The sequence below is a fragment of the Haliaeetus leucocephalus genome, unplaced genomic scaffold (assembly GCF_000737465.1).
Source record: "Haliaeetus leucocephalus isolate CR32 unplaced genomic scaffold, Haliaeetus_leucocephalus-4.0 Scaffold306, whole genome shotgun sequence".
NCBI classification, from domain to species: Eukaryota; Metazoa; Chordata; class Aves; order Accipitriformes; family Accipitridae; genus Haliaeetus; species Haliaeetus leucocephalus.
In genome coordinates, this window is record NW_010972742.1 from 3354208 (window position 1) to 3373633 (window position 19426).

The 19426-nt window shown below is 43.5% G+C and overlaps 1 protein-coding gene across 7 annotated transcripts in view; it reads left to right on the plus strand.

The window, feature by feature from the left end:
* Window positions 1–19426, plus strand: part of BRD3 (bromodomain containing 3) — a 45721-nt gene that overhangs the window by 7229 nt on the left and 19066 nt on the right. For 6 of the 7 annotated variants that reach the window (XM_010570814.1, XM_010570815.1, XM_010570813.1 and 3 more), the window contains exon 2: window positions 17315–17631. In XM_010570814.1, the coding sequence (XP_010569116.1) occupies window positions 17431–17631 (201 nt within the window). In that variant the 5' untranslated portion in view covers window positions 17315–17430. Of the gene's footprint in view, window positions 1–16113; window positions 16133–17314; window positions 17632–19426 lie in introns of those variants that run through there. The other variant, XM_010570816.1, reaches the window with a different exon arrangement.

Sequence of the window (19426 nt, forward strand, 5' to 3'; positions counted from 1 at the left end):
GCTCGGCGGCGGCCCCTCGCCCGGGGCGAGCGCCGGGCTCTTCCCGGCCATTTCCCTCTGCCCCCGCCGCCGCCCGGGTCGCTGGCTTGTGAGCTGGAAAAAGGTCTGAGCAGGCTGCATATGATGCGCTGAAAAGTGCGCGTTTCGTGTGTTGTCCGTGTCCGCATGCGTCCGTTTGTGTATATATACGGCTTCTTCGCTCGTGTAAATATCTGGTGTTTACCGAACTTTTGTAAATAAACGGAAACCGAGGGTTCGTTGCCTAAACTTGATATGATTTATAGGTGTAAAAAGAAACGCAGCTCACAGATTTATATATAGAAGTGTCACGCTATAAATAATGCTACCGATAATAAAATGTAGAACTTCAAAACCCAGCCGTACTTTTCCTCCGTTTATACTACTTGTTTGGTTTTTGCACCTCCCTGGGGATAGACCATTATTTGTAGCCTGCTTGGTTTCACTTTCAAACAAAGCTGTAGTGTTCAGGTCGCAGATCTGTGCACGTCTTTAAGCTACGTGGTTCAGTCTTGCAGGGTGTTAATAGGGAATGTGTTTCCTACAGAAATGACTTTTGACAACGTGGAGCATGCATTCTGTAAGGTTCACGCTGAATGTTCTGTGACAATTCTGTGGTGTGGATATACCTTTCTGTTGATGTCTTCAGGAATCAAAAGTTACTAAAATAAACTTTTTTGGATAAGCAAATACGATGGCTTCACTAATACTTCAAACATTTATGCTTTTTTTTAATTTTTTTTTTTTTTTAACATCTTAAGTTCCCTGACACTAGTAAATAGTAGGTTGGGGGTAACACAATTAGCAAAGCACACCTGCTGTTCCTTGCTGGGAATAGAGAAGCATTTTTTTTAATACGCTTGTTAGTATTTTTAATGTGTTCAGTATATGTGAGTGTGATGAGGGGGTGTCTCTAAATTAAACTGGAAATTTAGGTTTAAAGCTGAAACTCTTGTCTTTAATTCACACAGTGATAAGGTATTAGAGAGGACTTGGTGACTACCATATGTGCTGCAGTATATGGGTGAGAAGTGCAGAATAAATATGCATCAATAAAACAAGAAATCCCCAAAGCAGTCTGGTTGCTTTACAAGCAAAAAAACCTGATCTGTATTGCTTACAACTACCCAACCGCTTGAGTGTACTGTAAATGCGAAGTCCTGCCTCCTAATCTGCAGATCACAGCACTAGCAGAGTGTGTCTTGTTTTGTTAGCACCGAAGTTTGGGGAGTTTTTAATAATACGCTGGGAGGCTCCTGCTGCAACAGAGTAACTCCTGACCTCAAAGCCTTCCTTTTCGGAAAGAAAAATGCTAAGATTGTTTATTTCTTTCTCTTTAGTCCACACTGGTTAAAAATACTCACTCATGCATGTATTTAGTGCTTTGAGACAATGCTTAATAAAAGGGTTGGGCAGAGGGTAACAGTCTTATTCAATGTTCAGCATAAGCTTGATTGCAATATTGTCTTCTATACTCACTGCCTGTATAGTGCTCAGAGCTGAGACAGTAGCTATTCCAATGAAAGGCTTTTTAGTTTTAGTGACCTATGCATGCAGAGTTTAAATTAAGAAAGAATGCATGTGCAATGTAAAGTGTCTGAGGTTTGTTCTCAAAACTGACTTTGGAGTGTTAGTTCCGTTATCTTCAAATAAAAACTAGGCTCTGTCGCTTGTGGAAATAAAACTATGTCATTTAAGCACTGAGGTGCTTTCAGAAACTTTACTTCTTGTAATTTAAAAAATATTTGGAAGAAAAGCGTATTGAAGAAGGCTGATGTTCCATCTCAGTAAGCATGCTAGGCAGCAGTGTTCTTTCACTATCAGTCTGTAAAGGTGGCTGGGTTTGTTAGTCAGTGTCTGCAAATGGAAGTATTTCAGTAGCCTTCGTAGCTGGTTGTTTCTTTGCACTGTTGTAACTGCACTGGGTACAATGACTTAAATCACAGTTCTTAATAGTATTGAAAAATGCTTCTTTCCTGAGTTAAGAACTGTGTGTTTAAAACTTTATCCTTCAGTCATCTCCTAAGATGGTGGGGAGTCTAATGGAGGTTCTTGGTATCCACAAACCATGTCTGCAGGCTGGGGATCCAGCCTGCCTGACCTGAGTCTCTTCCCCCATGAGCCTCAGTGAGCTGAAGGCAGCGCAAACAGATAAAGCAGTTTGCCTTGGTGAAGGCTGGGGCTTCCCATAGTTTTTACAGACACACCTTTTAATTGGTACAAGTTCTGAAAGATGCTGTTCAGTATTTACCTCTTAACTTTTGGGGGGAGGGGGAGCACTTGTGCAGCGGGTTGTGGGTTTACAGCCAAGCCTTGCTACACTCCTAGAATCTCGCTCCTTCTCCCTGGCGTAATCTGGGAGCCTGATCGCTCTCGTTGACAGCACAAACAACTCGGGAGTCAAATCCCTCTCCTCAGCAGCAGCTGAGTGATGTAGTGAGGTCTCATGTTTCAAAGGCTTAATTACTTTTACAAAATATATTACTCTCTGTCTACTTTGGTAAGCTATCAGGTGCTTTCAGCGCACACAGAACGACACTTTGCTAAATAAATGAACAAAGAGTGTTTTGCATCTCAGTGTTGTTGATTGTTTCTCTTTAATCCTGGTTGCTCCTGCTTTGCTAATTTGCAAAATTCATTAATCCGCAGTGGGTTTCCCAATCATTACCATGAACTGTATGTTTTGTTTTGTGTGTGTTGGTTTTGTTTTGTTGGTTTTTTTTTTTCTTTTTAAATTGCCACATTATTCTCCAGTAATAGCCTAGAACACCGTTGTAAGCAATAGAGTTCTGGGAATTAGGAGGGAGCCATTGTTTGCTATGCTGCTCAGTGAGCTGTCAGGACATTTTGGAAGGATGTGTGCATCTCGAGCTTTTCATTCCACAGTATTTTACTGTGACATTAGTGTGTTTTTGTCAATCATTAGTGCTTGTTGGAGGTGAACAACTTTCTTTGGGGCACAGTAACTCTTTAACCCACTTGTTGCTAAAGCCACAATTGGAAGGATTTAAATTCTTCTGGAGAGCAGTGTGGAAATTCATCATAATGTGCTGCTTTTTCTACTAGTCCTTATTCCTTCTCCCATTCTTCCTGTTAAGATACCAGCTGAAGAAACACTCGCCTCTATTTTGGATTCCTTTAGCGTCTTTCCAGGCCTCAGTCTCTTTCCGGCTTGAGTCTGATAAGAGGACACCATCATGCCTGGAAGTATTTCAGCAATATGGATAACCTGGACAGAGGAGAAGATTTGTCTCTGTTGCTGGGACCAGGGCTCAACGTTCTCCTCTCCACCAGCAGTGCAACAGGTGTGGCAAAGACAATCTGAGGTGAAATTTCTGTGCATGGGGGACCAATGTGGAACAAAATGCCCTGGCCAAACTGATTCCATTTAGCTTCAAACTTTGAGATTCAGACTCAGTTCTGATTGACATCAGTCTGCTTTGGGAATGATCCTGTTTGATCCTCTCTCTCCTTTAAAAAGAGAGAGGTAGAGACAGGAAAGGATTGCAATTTTCCTTCCTGGCCTTGAGAGCTGTTGCACTCTTGAACTTTACACCTGGAGCACTTTACGGATACAGCCGTACTGATATCCTTGCAGAGGACTTCATGCACTGACATAGGTATACCAGCAGAGATGCACTTCGTGTGACTGACTTGCCTGTCGTAACCAAACCCAACCTGTACTGAAGGAAAGGCATGTTTCTCCTTGTGTAACTCTGTCTTTTCAACTGCTCAACTTGTGTAACATTACGGAGGGAGCCTGGTTGGGGATCTCACTTTCTTGCAACCCACCGATATGGCCATGCTGAGAGAAATCTGTTTCCTAAACCTGCACTGGTCAATAGGTTTGGCTATAAGCAAGTGCGGAGTTTGCAGTACTGTGTTATTTTTCTGGGAGCGGATGTAGGACATAGCAGCCTTTTTGCTTACCAAGGCTGGTTTAGGAACTGTCTGTACCGTGGGCTGTAGTGAAACTGATACGCTGAGCACATGTGTGTGTTCTGTACTGTATGTGCAAGAATTGTGTGTGGGTATAATGGAGAATGCTGTTCCTTAATGGAAAGCATTGCCATTTTGCAACTTTTGTGTTGGTGCTACAGTTCTGTTTAGGATCTGTGAAATAGTGTTAAAGTGCAGCTCTTCAAGGTGCCACATGGAAGAGGGTATGCTTCCCCAAGTTTCTGCTGGAGTAAACACTTGTCTTGAGTGTGTGTACTATGCATCGGCTGGTGTGCTGAAAGTGTGTTCCTTTCCTGGACAGGAATAAGCCACATGGGAATAAATTGGGATACTTGTGTCCATGCTGTTGCAGTCGTACTTCCTTTGACTTGAACTTCATCCATATGCAGGAGCTTTAAGAGAGGTTGAGGGCTTGTCTGTTCTCACTGTGCAGGAAGCTAAGCCATGGGTGCTCACAGCAGGAGCTGTGCATGGGGAAGCTTAGCTCCTCCTGTTAGGAGCCTGTCTGTCTGTCCCGAGCAGTCAGTGGACAGAGCAGTGTTCCTCTGGGTATGCAGAGGCAGACCACCTTCCTCCCTTGGGTGTGTTAGGCAGTAGGGAGCACCTTCCCCTCTTCCCCCAAATTAGCAGCCTCTGTTCCCTGTGTAGGGAGGGGTAATAGACTCTAAGATCCAAATTTTTCCCTTTCTCACAGACTGTTTGGGTGTTCAAATCAGATGCATAAACTCAGGCAGTGGAAACTGTGCTGATGCTCTCAGGGAGTGACAGCAGCTTAGCTATCACAGTTTATTCACACCTTAGCTGACCTGCAACTTCCTTGCATAGCTGAGCAAATTTATGGATCTACCCAACCTTAGCAAAATCAGCAAGGCACTTTTCATCTGAAATAGTAGACCATGTACAGACTTTTGCACTTGTTTGGTTATGTTTGCTTTAAGATAACACATTGAGTTATTCTGGGACAACATGCTTGTTCAAAGACAAGGCACTTAACTTCATCTGTTCCCAAACAAATTTAAGTCGGTGCACCCTGTTTAGGGGAACATGCATAGGGGATGAGTGGTGGTCATAAATGGGAGGGCTAATGCAGCATAAGTTACTGCTTCTCTGTCAGCTAAGCTGCAATAATTGACTTGGTGGGTGGGTGGGTGTACTTACTCTGCCCCATTACCAAGTATAACGTTACTGTGGCTCAGCTAACAAGTAGTATATTTATGTCATGGTAATTCAATCACTTTCATTTCATTGTTCATCCCCTTAAACTGACTTGATTGTCATATATTGATTTAGGTAGACTTTGCATGGGAAAGTTGCAGTGCTGTAGCTGTAAACTCAGAGCATGATTTAAACCAGTAGCAGCACATTCGTTCTTACGACACTTGTAATGCTTTTTGTCCTAAACCAAATCTGTTCTTTTTCAAAATAGTAACTTTAATCATTTTAATGTATAAAAATAAATTTTAAAATTGAGTAGGAGAAAGTGTTGGAGCACAAGTGCGCAAGGGAGGTCTGTTGATGAAGGAAGGTATTTTCTCTAATGAATCACTTTGATGGTTCTGCTGCTTACTGTGAAATGCTTCTAACTAACGTACAGATCTGTGTGTGTTTATTAGAAGTCTGTCTTCTCTGTTGATGTTTGCATGGAGCTTCTGGTAAGGATAACATCTGTAGCACTTGTAACTTATATTAATAATGCTGATATATGGCCATGCAGTACTGGTGATGTAAAGGAGAATTGCAGCATAGGTTATTAGGTACACAGAGCAGAAAATGATCCTTTAAATAGGTAATACATAGGAATTGAATGCTATTTGCAAGGGCTCTGTATTTTATACTTTGCTCAGAATACTTTTTGTACTTAGTTTCCTTAAGAGGAGGTAATCTTCCTGTTACATGTAGCCTCTTAGATTCAGTTGGAATTGGAATTCGGCTGTATCTAAACCCCCCTCCCTAACAGGTGTCATGAAGGACCTCTTGAGTGTTGTGGTTTATCTTTTAGAAACGTGTTTAGAGAGCTCTGCAGTATGGGGAAAGGGATAAAGCAGATGGTAGTTTTAGCTTTGCACTTCCTTCAAATGACAATTAGCATTGTACTTAGTAAAGAACAGTTAAGTGTTTCCAGAAACCTAAGTTATGGTATTTGAACACCTTGTAAATATAGGTTCCTCTGTGTGTTTGCTTTTTTTCCTTAAAACTTAGTATAACCATAACAGTGAGAAGGAATTAATGTATATATGCATGGGAAAAGACTAATGACTTTAATTGTAGATGCTAGTGGAAATATATCCCCATTTTACAAGTGGGAAACTGAGAAGCCTACAGCATGGGGTGTCAAGAACTGAGCTGAAGTGTCAGCATCCTGTTTTGTAGCTGTTTTTTTTGTAATTCTTTGCAGGTATAGCAGAAGCTTGGAGATGCTCTGCCCAGCAGGGAAGTATTCGAGCTCTTGGTTTTTTGTTTTTGTTTTTTGCCTTTTCTTCAAAATGCTTTGTGGCCAATAATCTCTCTTTTTGGAAATCAAACTGCAGAAGAAGAAACAATCATGACAAAACCTGTTGTGTAATTTATTCACTATATGCTGAATCAAACTGAGTAAGTTTGAGGTTTTTTTCTTACACTGTAAACATACAACAGAGCACCATATGCTGATTAAAAAGGGGAAGGGCAGACTCTTTTTCAGAACAGAAATGTTTAACTTTGCAGATCATATCCTTTAAAAAGCAGAAAAAGAGAATGCTGCGAGGGTGTAGATGTACAATAATCCCATTAGGAGTTCTGAAGCCTGTGCGGGTGTTGCCATGTTATGCTTTAATGGGTGTACCTAAATGCTTCTGTTATGCACGTCTCATCTGAAACTCGGCTCAGTGCCAGAGTATGGCTTTTTTTGGTTGTTTTTTTGTTTGGTTGGTTTTGCTTGTTTGTTTGTTTGAAAATAATTTAACTGAAATATGGTTTGCTGACCTGAAATTGGCAAAGTTGATTTCTGGAGTCACAGGATGAATCAGCAGTAGTATCATGTGTTGGGTAAGTCATGCTTTGGAGAAGGTAGGCTGTAATGTAATAGATGAACAGAGGGGAATTAGGAGACAGAGCCTTGAAGGAGGTGGGTTGTGGTACTGACCTGCACTGTGATTTGTTTATTTTTAGTTTTCCTTTTTAAGACCATTATATCTTGCCAATTTGTGCCTCTTCCCTGGCCTGTCTAGGCTGCTCACTCATAGGGCAGAGACTCTGTGCACACTGCATTGTGCTTGGTCAGGGCAGTGGAGCCTCTTGGTCGTAGTGCAGTTGGTGTCTAGGCACATCCTGATGAAACATGGTTAAGTTGAGGTGTTTAACCTGTCAATTCATTGCCCTAGCAATCAGTCAGTCTCCAGCTTCTATTCCATCTCCCCATCCCACTTGCAATGTCTGGTCACAAGCAGAGGCTGGAGTCTCCTGCAATGTGTATTGTCTTCATACAGTGTCTGGTGTGTGGTGGTCCTTTCTGTGTGTTGCTGCATGGCAACAATAAAGGTGACCAAGCCTGGATGAACCACACAAGGGCTTCTCTCCCCCTGCTGTAGTCTGTAGTTCAGAAAAGTAAAGTGGATCTGTATGATGCAGCGTTTAACAGCAGCCTGAAGTCAATCACATTTTCAAATTGCATGAAATGGGAAACTTTAACTTCTATGTCCTCACTATATTCATTCTTCCTTTCTTTTCCTGACTTTCTCTATGTTTTGCTTTCTCCCAGAGGGTGTAGGTTAGCTGCCTGTTTCGTCTTCCAGTTTATCTGCTCAGTAGTATTTGTATCTGTTTTTTTCCACTAATTTTGCTTCCTGAAGGAAAGTAAGTAAAAGGGACCCTAGGCTGACTTCTGCTGAAGCCAATGAGTGTTGGGTTAAGACTGTTCAGCATCATCATCCAGTACTAAAATGATCAACAGCTTCAGCCTGCTTGCTTGTCACTTTGGTGGTGTGTCTGGGGCGGACCTGTTGCTCCTGGACTTTTAGATGCATGGTTTCTTCTTAGCAGCTCTCAGCAAGTGACATTTTCCTTCTATGCTCCTTGTGTGCTGTGGCAGCATTGCCTGATAGCTGGACAAGCAGAAATCCAAAGATCCCCTGCCACTGAGCCTGTTAGAACATCAGGCTGTCACAAAGTTTCAGTCTCCCACTTACAGAGCAGTTGGGATACTGACTTGAAGGATTGCTAATAAAGGGTGACTGCAGTTCAAACCCAAGTGAGCAAATGGATTTGTAGCTCTGATTGGTCTTGAAGTATGGATTTGAATGCACAAGCAAGGGTGAGTTGAGGTGGAACAGTAGATTCTGTCCATCTGTGAAGTTCAAGTGATAATGATACCAGAAACATTGAGAGGTGGAATAACAAAGGCGGCATCCAGCAGACAGCATTTGTGCCAGTTCTGAATTTGTGGAATTGGCCAGTCTGAAGAAGTTGTACCCAAGTCTGTAGAGTCTTTTGCTATGCCCATCAGCAAGGTTTGAATTTAGGATCATCAAACCTTTTCCCCCCTGCCCAACTTTCTTGTAAACATGGAGATTCCTTTTCTTGACTAGCCTGCAATTTATTTTTGTGGTGGTTTAGGAAACATGATGAAAGAGAACAAGATCTCCATGCTCTTGCACACCTTATGCTTGTACAATGGGAATTCTCTAGCTGGGATCACATTCTGCAGCAATACTGCAGTGAGAGGATGTATCTTCAGGGCTGGCTAGCATTGACTAGATCAGCTATCATAGCTATTGTAACTGCAACAATGGGAGTACCCACAAATTTGATAAGTCTGAATAGACTCTCCAGCCCCAGATACCTAGCACTTAACCCCCCTTGTCATTTTATCTCTTCCCTAATAGACAGCTAGAGGAGGGTTTGACCCAGGTAGAGGGGCCAAAAAGTGCAGAGAGCTTGAGTTTGTTTCTGTCTTTGCCTAAACCTTCCTTAGAAAGAGGTTTATCTTGATTGACCAATTAGTTGTATCTTGTAGGTGATAAGTCTGCAAAACCTTCTGTGGAGAGGCACTGAGCCACAGAAACTGTGCAACTTACCGAGAGGGGAAGGTTGCTTAGCACTTTGCAGGATGGGGCTTGAAGTGGTTACTGAATCACAGAGGAGGACTGAGTTGCTGTCTGTGTTGTGGTTTATACCATACTTCCAATGCGCCTTCAGCCACGTTCCTGCCTCCCCTAGGTCCCCCGCCCCCCCATCCTGCTCCTGACATGTTGGGAGCTTGTATGGTATGTGGCCATGTGCCAGCACCTTCCCAGTGCTTCCTTTTTGCCTAATGTCCAAGGCTGCAGGGCTTCTGCTGCACATGGGCTTTTGTGGGACTGCAGTAACCCCTACAAGTGCTAGAAATTGCCAAATAAGCATTCAATGTGTTGCAGTGCACTAGATAAGAGAGAGCATATGCTCTGAAGCAGATTCACCTTCTCTTCTTCCTCTGTAAACCTTGACTGCCTGCTGTCTGGCTTCTCTCTGGCTCTTCCTCTGATTATGAGGTGGTGTGGGTTCAATCCTGTGGGTCATGCAAGGTAATTTCATTGCATCTCCACCTTTCTGCTCTAGGAAGAAATGGCACGAGCAGACTCTGCCCAGGCATGTGATTATCCCGAACACTTTACTTTCTGTGCCAAATCTCTGTTATGAAAATGAAGGCTGAAACAGCCCAACACTTTTTTTTTCCATTGCCATAAAGATGTAATTGGTGTATCTCTTTGTGAGAGGCACAACCACTAGCATTTTCCTGTGAAGCAGTTACCCATTCCCATCCTGTTGATTTGACTCTGCCTTCCCAGTGTTGATATGCCAGCCACCAGCTGCTTTCCGTACTCTGAAACCTGTTTGTAGATGCTTATTTCCACTGCTACAACTAAGTGTTTGTTAACATTTTCATTATAGGTCACGCAGTTAATTTGCTGAAGTACTTTCTGGAAGATTTTTTGCAAGTGCAGTTCAATTTATTTCTGAAATCTCAGTCCAATCCTTACTGGAGAGTCAGGTCTGAAAGCTGACTGAACTCCTCCAGTCAGGAATCCAACAGAGAGTTGGATTACCACTCACACTTTTCCTTCTTCCTGTAGCCTTGTGTCATAGTTTAACCCCAGCTGGCCACTAAGCCCCACACAGCCACAGTCCCCCCGGTGGGATGGGGGAGAGAATCAGAAGAGTGAAAGTGAGAAAACTCGTGGGTTGAGATAAAGACAGTTTAATAGGTAAAGCAAAAGCTGTGCACACAAGCAAAGCAAAAAAAGGAATCCGTTCACCGCTTCCCATCGGCAGGCAGGTGTTCAGCCATCCCCAGGAAAGCAGGGCTGCATCACATGTAACAGTGACTTGGGAAGACAAACGCCATCACTCAGAATGTACCCCCCTTCCTTCTTCTTCCCCCAGCTTTATATGCTGAGCATGATGTCATATGATATGGAATATCCCTTGGGTCAGTTGGGGTCGGCTGTCCCAGCTGTGTCCTCTGCCACCTTCTTGTGCCCCCCCAGCCTGCTTGCTGGTGGGTGGGGTGAGAAGCAGAAAAGGCCTTGACTCTGTGTGAGCACTGCTCAGCAATAACGAAAACATCCCTGTATTGCCAACACTGTTTTCAGCACAAATCCAAAACATAGCCCGTACTAGCTACTATGAAGAAAATTAACTCTACCCCAGCCAAAACCAGCAAACTTTGTTAACAAAACTGTGTGTAACTCAAGAGCTTGCACAAAACCAACGTATGTCTGAGTTAAAATTTGCCTCCTTGTTTTCAGAGGACCATAAAAAGTAGGGCTGGAAGAAATGTCCAGAGGTCATTCTGTCCTCCACAATCCAAAACAAGATCAGCCATACCTAATCCATTACTGAGGCTGGTTACTTAAACTGTTCTCAAAAGGAAGTTCAAAGCTATGAGAATGAACTTGTTATAGTGTGAAACATCACTCCCTGCACTTGAAACTACAGCTTTTAGCAGTTGAGCCCCATATGATTTGTGTGTTGCAGGAGGTATGTGACATGCATCTAAATTCTTGCTCAGACTTGATCAGAAGGTGCTTCCTGTGGTGTTAGCAACTTGGTGGAGAGAAATACTCTAGCCTGTGATTATCAGAAAGACCATAATTTTATTTGAGATGCCTAGAATAGTCTTTATAAAAGTCCCCAGTGCTTTTATAGCCAAGATAAAGTGACTTTTGGGTACCCCTGAGTTTGAAGGCATGATATGAGGCATCTTAAAGCAGCATGATTTGCAAGGAGCACTGAGTATGAACCAGAACTGAAGGCCCTTGAAATTACCAGTTACTTCTGGCTGATTCTTATCTACTGGTTAGGAGCCCACAGGCACCTTACTGAGGAAACACCTGCTTTTATAATAGCCAAGGAGAGACCAAGGGTGGGAAATCCATCTGCATAATCTGATGGGCATTAAATTAAACAAGTCAAAAGTCAAGGAACCGACTTAATCTTCTGTGATCTTTTTCCCTCCCTCATGCAGAGGTAAGTTAAGGACACAGTTGCATCTTCCAGTCTCAGGATGTTATTGGGGCTGTGCTCAAAATAATATGCATGAAAAGCAAATCTCTGCTATGTGGAATTAAAGATTTGGGAGACAAGGACAGCTGAATGGACTTTCAGAGTGCAAAGCTGCAGTGTGCCATAGGGGCACTCACAAGCCAAATTCCCATTTCCTGCAGTGAAGCCAAGTGCAACTGCTTCATCCCCAAGTCTTGAGGGGGTGGCATATTGTGTATAGCGTGCGTGTGTCTGCCAAGGCAGCATTGGCTGATAGAGCAACTCATCTGTCCTCAAGTCTTTGTCTCAAATCACAGATCCCTTGAGTTTGAAGAGAACATCCCTGCTGACATGGAGTTAGTAGGTAGTGAAAGCTGCCTGAAGTTCAATTCCGATATGGGGCTGTGAAGGGAAAGGAAGGCAGAGTAGGAGGAAAAGGAGGGTATCCACCAGCTTTGTTTTCTTCTGAGGAACCTGGAGGAGTGGTGGTGTAGCCCTTACTTTCTACAGCCATAGAATGAAATGGTGGGTACAACCCTCAATTAATAATCTTACCTGACTTTAAGGTTGTGTTGAGGTGTAGTAGTAGTGCACTAAACCTCTCCTGCAGTTATAAGACGGTCTGGGCAAGGTGATCATGGGCCTGCTGCTTCTCTGAGGTGGGGAGTAGCATATGGTAGCAAATCTGACCAAGCTTCCAGCTATTGCTGCTGTCGGGGGAAAAAGGGACTGAGCATCTGCTTTGGTGGCTGCAAGGAGCCTATGTGGGGGACTAAGGCTTGGAGCAGCAGCGTGAGGACGCCTGCTCCAGCTGCCCTGCTGTCTCAGTGCGATTCTGGCTGCTGGCTCCATCCTACCTTCAAAAAGGCTCAGTCGCTGCCTTTCACGCCTGTGTGAGCAGCACTCCTTCAGAGGTGCTCTTTCTCTGATGGGCTGGCTAACAAAACTGGGGCCAGGCACTGGCCGGGGTTCAGGGCTCTGCCCTCGGCTCTGCTGTAGGCTCGCTGGGTGGCCCCCGGCAGATCACTTCACCACAGTGTGAAGCATGAGTTGTGAGCACCAGCTCCTCAAGTTAGGAACAGGGTCTTACTCTGTGTCTGCAGAGTGCTAAGTGCTGAGGGACCTTGATCTCTGCACAGCCTCCGTGTGCTACTGTAATGTAAATAATAATGTGGAGATAAAGATGAGGTCAAGGAACATCTCTTAAACTTGATAATTTTCCCTGATGGGAAGATTTATGTTGCTGTTTCTGGCTGGGCTGGAATTGCGCCAGTTTTTGATCAGTGTCCAAGTAACCATGCAGCAATACTATACCAAGAGAAAAAAAAGAGTTGTTGGGCTCACATGCTAACGTAAAGCTTGCTACCTTCTAATTTTGCAATCAAAACAAATACCATCCTGTACTGCACGAACAGCAGCAAGGGAGTGAGCCATCCGTTAAATGCTCAGCACTGCCAAAGGAAGTGGCAGAACCGTTAGCTGAAGCAGCAGGCTTACTGGCACAGTGCATATTTCATGGGGCTTTATAGCTTCTTTTAAAATAGTCTCCACCGCTGCAGACAGTCTGTGGGCTGCATCAGCCGAATAAAATGTTATTCTACTAGTACAGGGAATTATTAACATGTTTTCTCCATGCCAACTGTCTCTCCACTGACTGACCCATGCAAGCAACTGCATGAAAGAAAAGTTAAAAAAAAATAAATCCTTCCAACCTAGCTGAGTTTTTTTGATGACTGGTTTGGCTGAGGGATGTGCCAAACCCCATAGCTTTGCTGGATGCCACACTGTGGTTGCAACTTAGCACAAAAGGACAGACTTAAACTCCAGAGAAGCAAGATATATTTGAGGGTTTGGGTTTTGCTTTTAGTTATCACCTCAGACTGGGATGAGTAAGAACGAGGAGAAATGCACAAAGTGGGAGGCAGTGTACACTCTTCATGTATGACGGCAAAAGGGTGTACTTTAAATTTGTAATATCAAAACTGTACACTTGCAGCCAGAAAATCAAGAACAACTTCTGTTACTTGAACATTACAGGTCTGAGGAACAGGATAAATAGTAATTTAAAAATTTAAATTTAAGAAGTTAGTACTCCAAGGCTGAAGGAAGTCCAGTCTTACGCCTTCACTAGAAGATGCACATGATGTCTGTGCCAAGGCTGGTTTTGGCTTTCTTCGTTGCAGGCTTGTGTGGTACCTTGTACAGTGATGTCCTGGTTCACAGCTGGGCTCCCTAATAGTTTAAATAATTATCGATACTAATACAATTTCAGTAGATGCTGAAGTGCTTAGACTAGAGCTGTGTATTTTGATTCCGCTTGTAGTTATGGGACAATTTGTGTAAGCTTGCTTGTTTTTTGTGTGTGAGTCTACCTAAGTGTCATGTTGGATGACTTGTATGGTAAGTTGGGATGTCAGATGGTCATGCCTCTCACTTTCCTCATTTGATAAATGAGGTCTGACAACTAGTAGATTTCTCAGGCAGGGCCACAGCCTCTCTGAATTCAACGTCATACACTTCTGGACATTTCCAAAGCATTTGCACCCTCAGCTTCCAGATTCCTCATAATCCTGTTTTTTACATTCTTAAAAAGAACATTATTTTGAAGCTTTATAAGTAAAGGAATGGATGTAGAAACAAATTTTTAGTTTTAAAAATTAAGGAATAATCTGATATCAAAGCAGCTTCCCCAGCAAATGATGAGGAAGCTGATGGACCAAGGGTTAAAAGGGTGCAGTGAGGCACATGCACATTAAAGCTGTATTTATGCCAGGAACGGATACTTCCAGTGCTGTTAAGATAGCCCAGGTAGCTATTCCTGACTTTCAGCTGCAGGATCCAGCATTTAAATGACAGTGCTGCTAAGAGGTTTGAGGTTTGTAGCCACTTTTGGTTGTAATAACCAATAAGTTGGAGCGTGTAAGTTAAAGAGGATCAGCTGTCAGAGGACTAGCCGAGTTGGCTGTCGTGATTCTGCCTCTCCTACTTTCGGTAATGTTCTTAATTAAAATCCTTTCTGAGTTCTGTCACTGATGACTGTTACATGTTTCTCTTATGTGGACTGTACAAACCTTGTTTAAGTTTGACAATCAAAATGTGCACGTGAAGAGGCAGTGCACGTCCCAGAGAGTTCGCAGGCTGGCTGGGTGGAGCCGATGAAGACAGAAAGGACTATCGCTATCTCCATGGCACAGATGAGGAGCTGTGGCGTGAAGATATTGAACACCTTGGCTAAGGTCAGAGACGGAGTTTGGGAGAGGCAGGAGCTAGATCTGTGTTTTTTGAATTAGAGTTCTGGGATTTAATAAAAATTCATTTTAAAAAATCCTTATCAAATGGAGTTTGAGAGGTAGGAGAACATCAAGAAATTAAAATGAAAAGAGAATAGTTGTATTTAACCTTAGGTTATTTAAAGGGAGGACTTAAGTTGCACTGCATAGTTTCAAACTTGTGACTGAAATGCTCTATAGCAGTAGGAATTGCTCTCCTTGGGCATTTTATTTCCCGTCAATCCTTGCATTGCGTTCAGTTTGTTAATCAAGAAGACAGCAAACAAAATGCTTTAATGGTGGTCACCAGGGACCTGCAGTCAGTGTTGCATACACTCGGATGATGGATGTTGCTCAGAGGCCTTGGGGTCTGAAATCCATGCAGAGAGCTGCCCAGGAGGAGACTGAGTGAAAATTCCTAATTATCTTTTTTTCTTCTTTTTAATTCTTTGTCTCTTCTCCCCTCCTTGATCTGAAGACTGCATGTTGCAATATTGCTGCTGCTGCTTTGAGTTGATGGAACATCAGGAGAAAATGCTTCCCCGGTTTCTTCCAAATCTGAAATCCCAAGTAACATCCTAGTTTTAAAATTCCTTGCCCAGAGGGTGCCAGCATCCCTCTTGGCTGCTTGGTGATCACCCTGCCTGCCAGCAGCAGCACGATCAGATGAGAGGGCTGGAGAACAGAGACGGTCCTTTTTGAACTACTAAGCTGGGCTCTTGAATTATCAAAGAATAGGGACCAGAGGCCTGATTCTGGATCTATACTTGTGCCATATACATGGCACAAGAAAGTCCTACTGTTATCTCCGGTTTTTTTGTACATCCTTGGAATGTAATGGGTCTGGTGAATGGATGGTGGCAGAGTCATAACTGGTCTTAGGTGTTCCCTGCACAGATAAGCACGCGTACTCACACAGGGATTTGTTCTCGTTTTTTAACAATTTCATTTTCTGTAGAAGCACTATAAAAAATTAACTATACAATTACCTCTCAAAAAATAAACCAGATCTGGTTTCTGGAGCCAGGGACACCTGTAAGCCAAGCCAAACTGGTCCATGGCAAGGTGCACCCAGCAGCTGTGGCACCCGGAGCACTCAGGTGTCCCTGATGGCTGTGGCACCTGGAGCACCGGCTGCTTTATGGTGTGGTTCCCTGTGCCACAATGTCACGGGGGTGCTGGAGCATTCTAGTACAGAGCTGCTGGGGCAGCAGCTGGCCTCCAGAATGCACATGCCTCCGCTACCTGGGCAAGCCTGAGAAGACCAATATTTAAACATCCCTCTCTGCTGCAGGGATGTTTATGTTTGTACACACCTATTTTTGTAAAATTCCCCTAAATTAGGTATGTGTTTACTTTTTGCCATCATCTAATCAGCAACTCAAAGGGTAAGTTGGTGTTCTATATTTAGTCCAGATATTCAGTAGAGATGATTAGGGATGTATCAAAGAAGAGGTTTTTATTTTTTTCCTAGGATATCTTACTGCTCTTTCCTTCTTCCTGTATTACTGCAGCTTCTGTCTCTGCTCATGTTTCTCTGTACAGCCAAGAAGCATATGTCAGAGTATTTGTGTGGCTTTCTGAACATACTTGAAATAATTTGCCTTTAGAAAGTGATTGTGGTCTGCTTGCCATGAGAAGAGTAGCTGCAGTCCTGATGTGAATTGAAATATCAAATGTTTATGGAAGATGACATAGCAAAGCTGTTTACCATATGGTATACAAAACACAGTGATACTAGACCATTTTTTTCTCTGCAGTTTGCTGGGGAAAAAACAGAATACAATAAAGCAATTTGTGTATTCTTCTGTATTTCATATGTGCCTTTAAGAGAGAGCATGACAGTGTTCTCTTAGCCAGGTCATGGGATATGAGTATAATACTAATTAGTATTTATATTGAGCCTGTATCTTGAGACTTCTGCATGAAACTGAGGGCCCAGTCAGATATGTCAGTAGTAAGACATTTGTGAGATTCAAAGTGCAGGTCACTTCAAGTTAGGATGTTTCTGGTGATACATTTCATTCACAACTGAACTGTTCACCGTACCTCCCTCTGCCCCTTCTTTTGTTTCTCTGGGTCAAGGTCCTCTGACAGCTGTCATCCGCTCTTGATTATGGGATTTTAGACTAACCATTGCACCACTGTAGAGAATTGTAAGCTGACTCAGTGCCAGCCAACATGGGTCTAGAGACAATGCAGTTAAGTTTACATGGAGCTGCAAGCTATGGATCAGTGCATTCATGGGAGTCTCCACATTACATCCTAACCGTATTCTTATGCTACCCCATGTGTTTTCTTTGCACGAAGATGCTCACTGAGCCAGTTAAAGCAAGAACTAGTCCTGTAAAGCTTACTGGCTGTCTGCAGGCTTTGAATTTGGGAATTGCTGTTCCACTGTCTCTTGGGTCTTGAACTGTGCCCATTATCAAGACAAAGTATGTTAAAGGGAACGAAGCAGATGGGGTAAAGAGCCCGAATTCAAACACTATCAACAGCAGAAGTGTCTTAACATGCCTACTTCAAGTATCTGTATTTACACATTGTCCTCTTCCTCTCATTTGATCTAGGTTGTATGATTGGACCCTGGAAATGGGATGTCAGTCCCGTTCAGGGAGCATAAAGGAAGAAAGAAAATCTCCGAGTTGCTGCTGCTGTGACAGCAAGTGAGAGCAAGAGCAGGAAAATGTCGACAGTCACATCAGCGATCCAGGCTCCTCAGGGCCCTGTGAATCCACCGCCTCCGGAGGTCACTAATCCTAATAAGCCTGGCCGGAAGACCAACCAATTGCAATATATGCAAAATGTTGTGGTAAAGACCTTGTGGAAGCACCAGTTTGCTTGGCCTTTCTACCAACCTGTTGATGCAATTAAATTGAATTTGCCGGTACGTATCTATCATCTTCTGCTCGGTATTCTGTTCTTAGAATGCTTTGTGTTGGTGAGATCAGTTTTCTGATCGCTGGACCAGAATGGCAAGGTTGCTTTGGGGGATTTCCTTGAATGCTGTTAGACTCGCTGAGTTAGAAGATGATGTCTTGCAGAGCTGGAGAGGTGCAGGTCTCTGAAGGAGAAAACTGCTTCTCACTTAGTGAAGGAAGAGGAAAGCACACAGGCAAGCTGTCTTAGAGCAACTGAAGCGTAGTGTTTTGTTTGGAGCTTGCCTCTGTTTACTTTTATGTGTCCTCACTCCTTGTCCCACCTCTGTTCAATTTGAGCGAGTCTTGAAGCCCACACTCTTCTGAGCATTTGGCATTGGGCTCAATGTAACTTGTGTTTTCAATGGGCTTTCCTGGATTTGCTGCTGACTTCCGTGTTGAGGAAGACAGGAGAAGCTCATTACCAAGGATACTTTGGAGCTAGATATTTTCAAATGCTGTCCTGGAAATAGAAGGAACAGAACAGTTGCATTTACCCATCTGCCTCCTGTGCCTGATGATACATACTGTCCTGGTTTCAGCTGGGATGTAGTTAACTGTCTTCCTAGTAGCTGGTACAGTGCTATGTTTTGAGTTCAGTATGTGAAGAATGTTGATAACACTGAAGTTTTCAGTTGTTGCTTGGTAGTGTTTAGACTATAGGCAAGGATTTTTCAGCTTCTCATGCCCAGCCAGGGCACCTGACCCAAACTGGCCAACAGTGTATTCCATACCATGGGACGTCCCATCTAGTTTAGGAACTGGGAAGGGGGGTGGTGGGGAATCGCCGCTCGGGGACTGGCTGGTTGTCGGCGGGTGGTGAGCAATTGCCCTGCGCATCATTTGTACATTCCAATCCTTTTATTACTACTGTTGTCATTTTATTAGTGTTATCATTATCATTATTAGTTTCTTCTTTTCTGTTCTGTTAAACCGTTCTTATCTCAACCCAGGAGTTTTACTTCTTTTCCTGATTTTCTCCCCCATCCCACTGGATGGGGGGGGAGTGAGTGAGCAGCTGTGTGGTGCTTAGTTGCTGGCTAGGGTTAAACCACGACAATACCCTGTCTCTGTCAGACCAGATAGTACAAGATATAGCTCAGTTATTAAAAAATGACCGAAGTTTACTATGCTGCTTTCTTCCAGGGCATAGAGCAACACACTCCTCACCTCTTCAAAGGGGTCCTGTAGGTGTAAAACCTCAGCAGTGGAGGCATACCCCTACTCACCTGCTTCACTTAAATACAGACACCACCACTCCCCTGTCTACCCTGCTGTCTGCTCAGCCGTGCGGCCCATTGCAAATTAACTCTGGCTGCTTTGAGCAAGAGCGTTGCACATAGGATTTGAGGGGGCATGGTTCTGGGATGTAAGGTTAGGAGAGCTCCAGTTACCACAGGTTATAACCCAATTTTGTGGACTGGATCAGGAGTCTTTTGAACTCTGTAATGTTGTTGATGGCTACTATTTAAAGTGCTAGCCAAAAGACTAAAACACTTAACACCTGTATAATATTTCTCTAGGTCTGTGCTCCTTTGTGCCGCCTTTTTGTGGATTTAGTTTCTCAGTGAAGCATTTTGAGGTGGTTTTAGGGCAGGTTACCAGAAAATTTAGAGGAGGAGTCAGTTGGAAGAATAGTTGTTTTTCAAGTGTGGCCTAAGTCTGCACAAGCCCAGTAGCCAGCAGGATTGTCTTTTCTGCCCTAGCATACCTTGCCTGGAAATAGTGGTGCCTCAGATCGCGCTTGAGGGTTGGGTTCAGAGA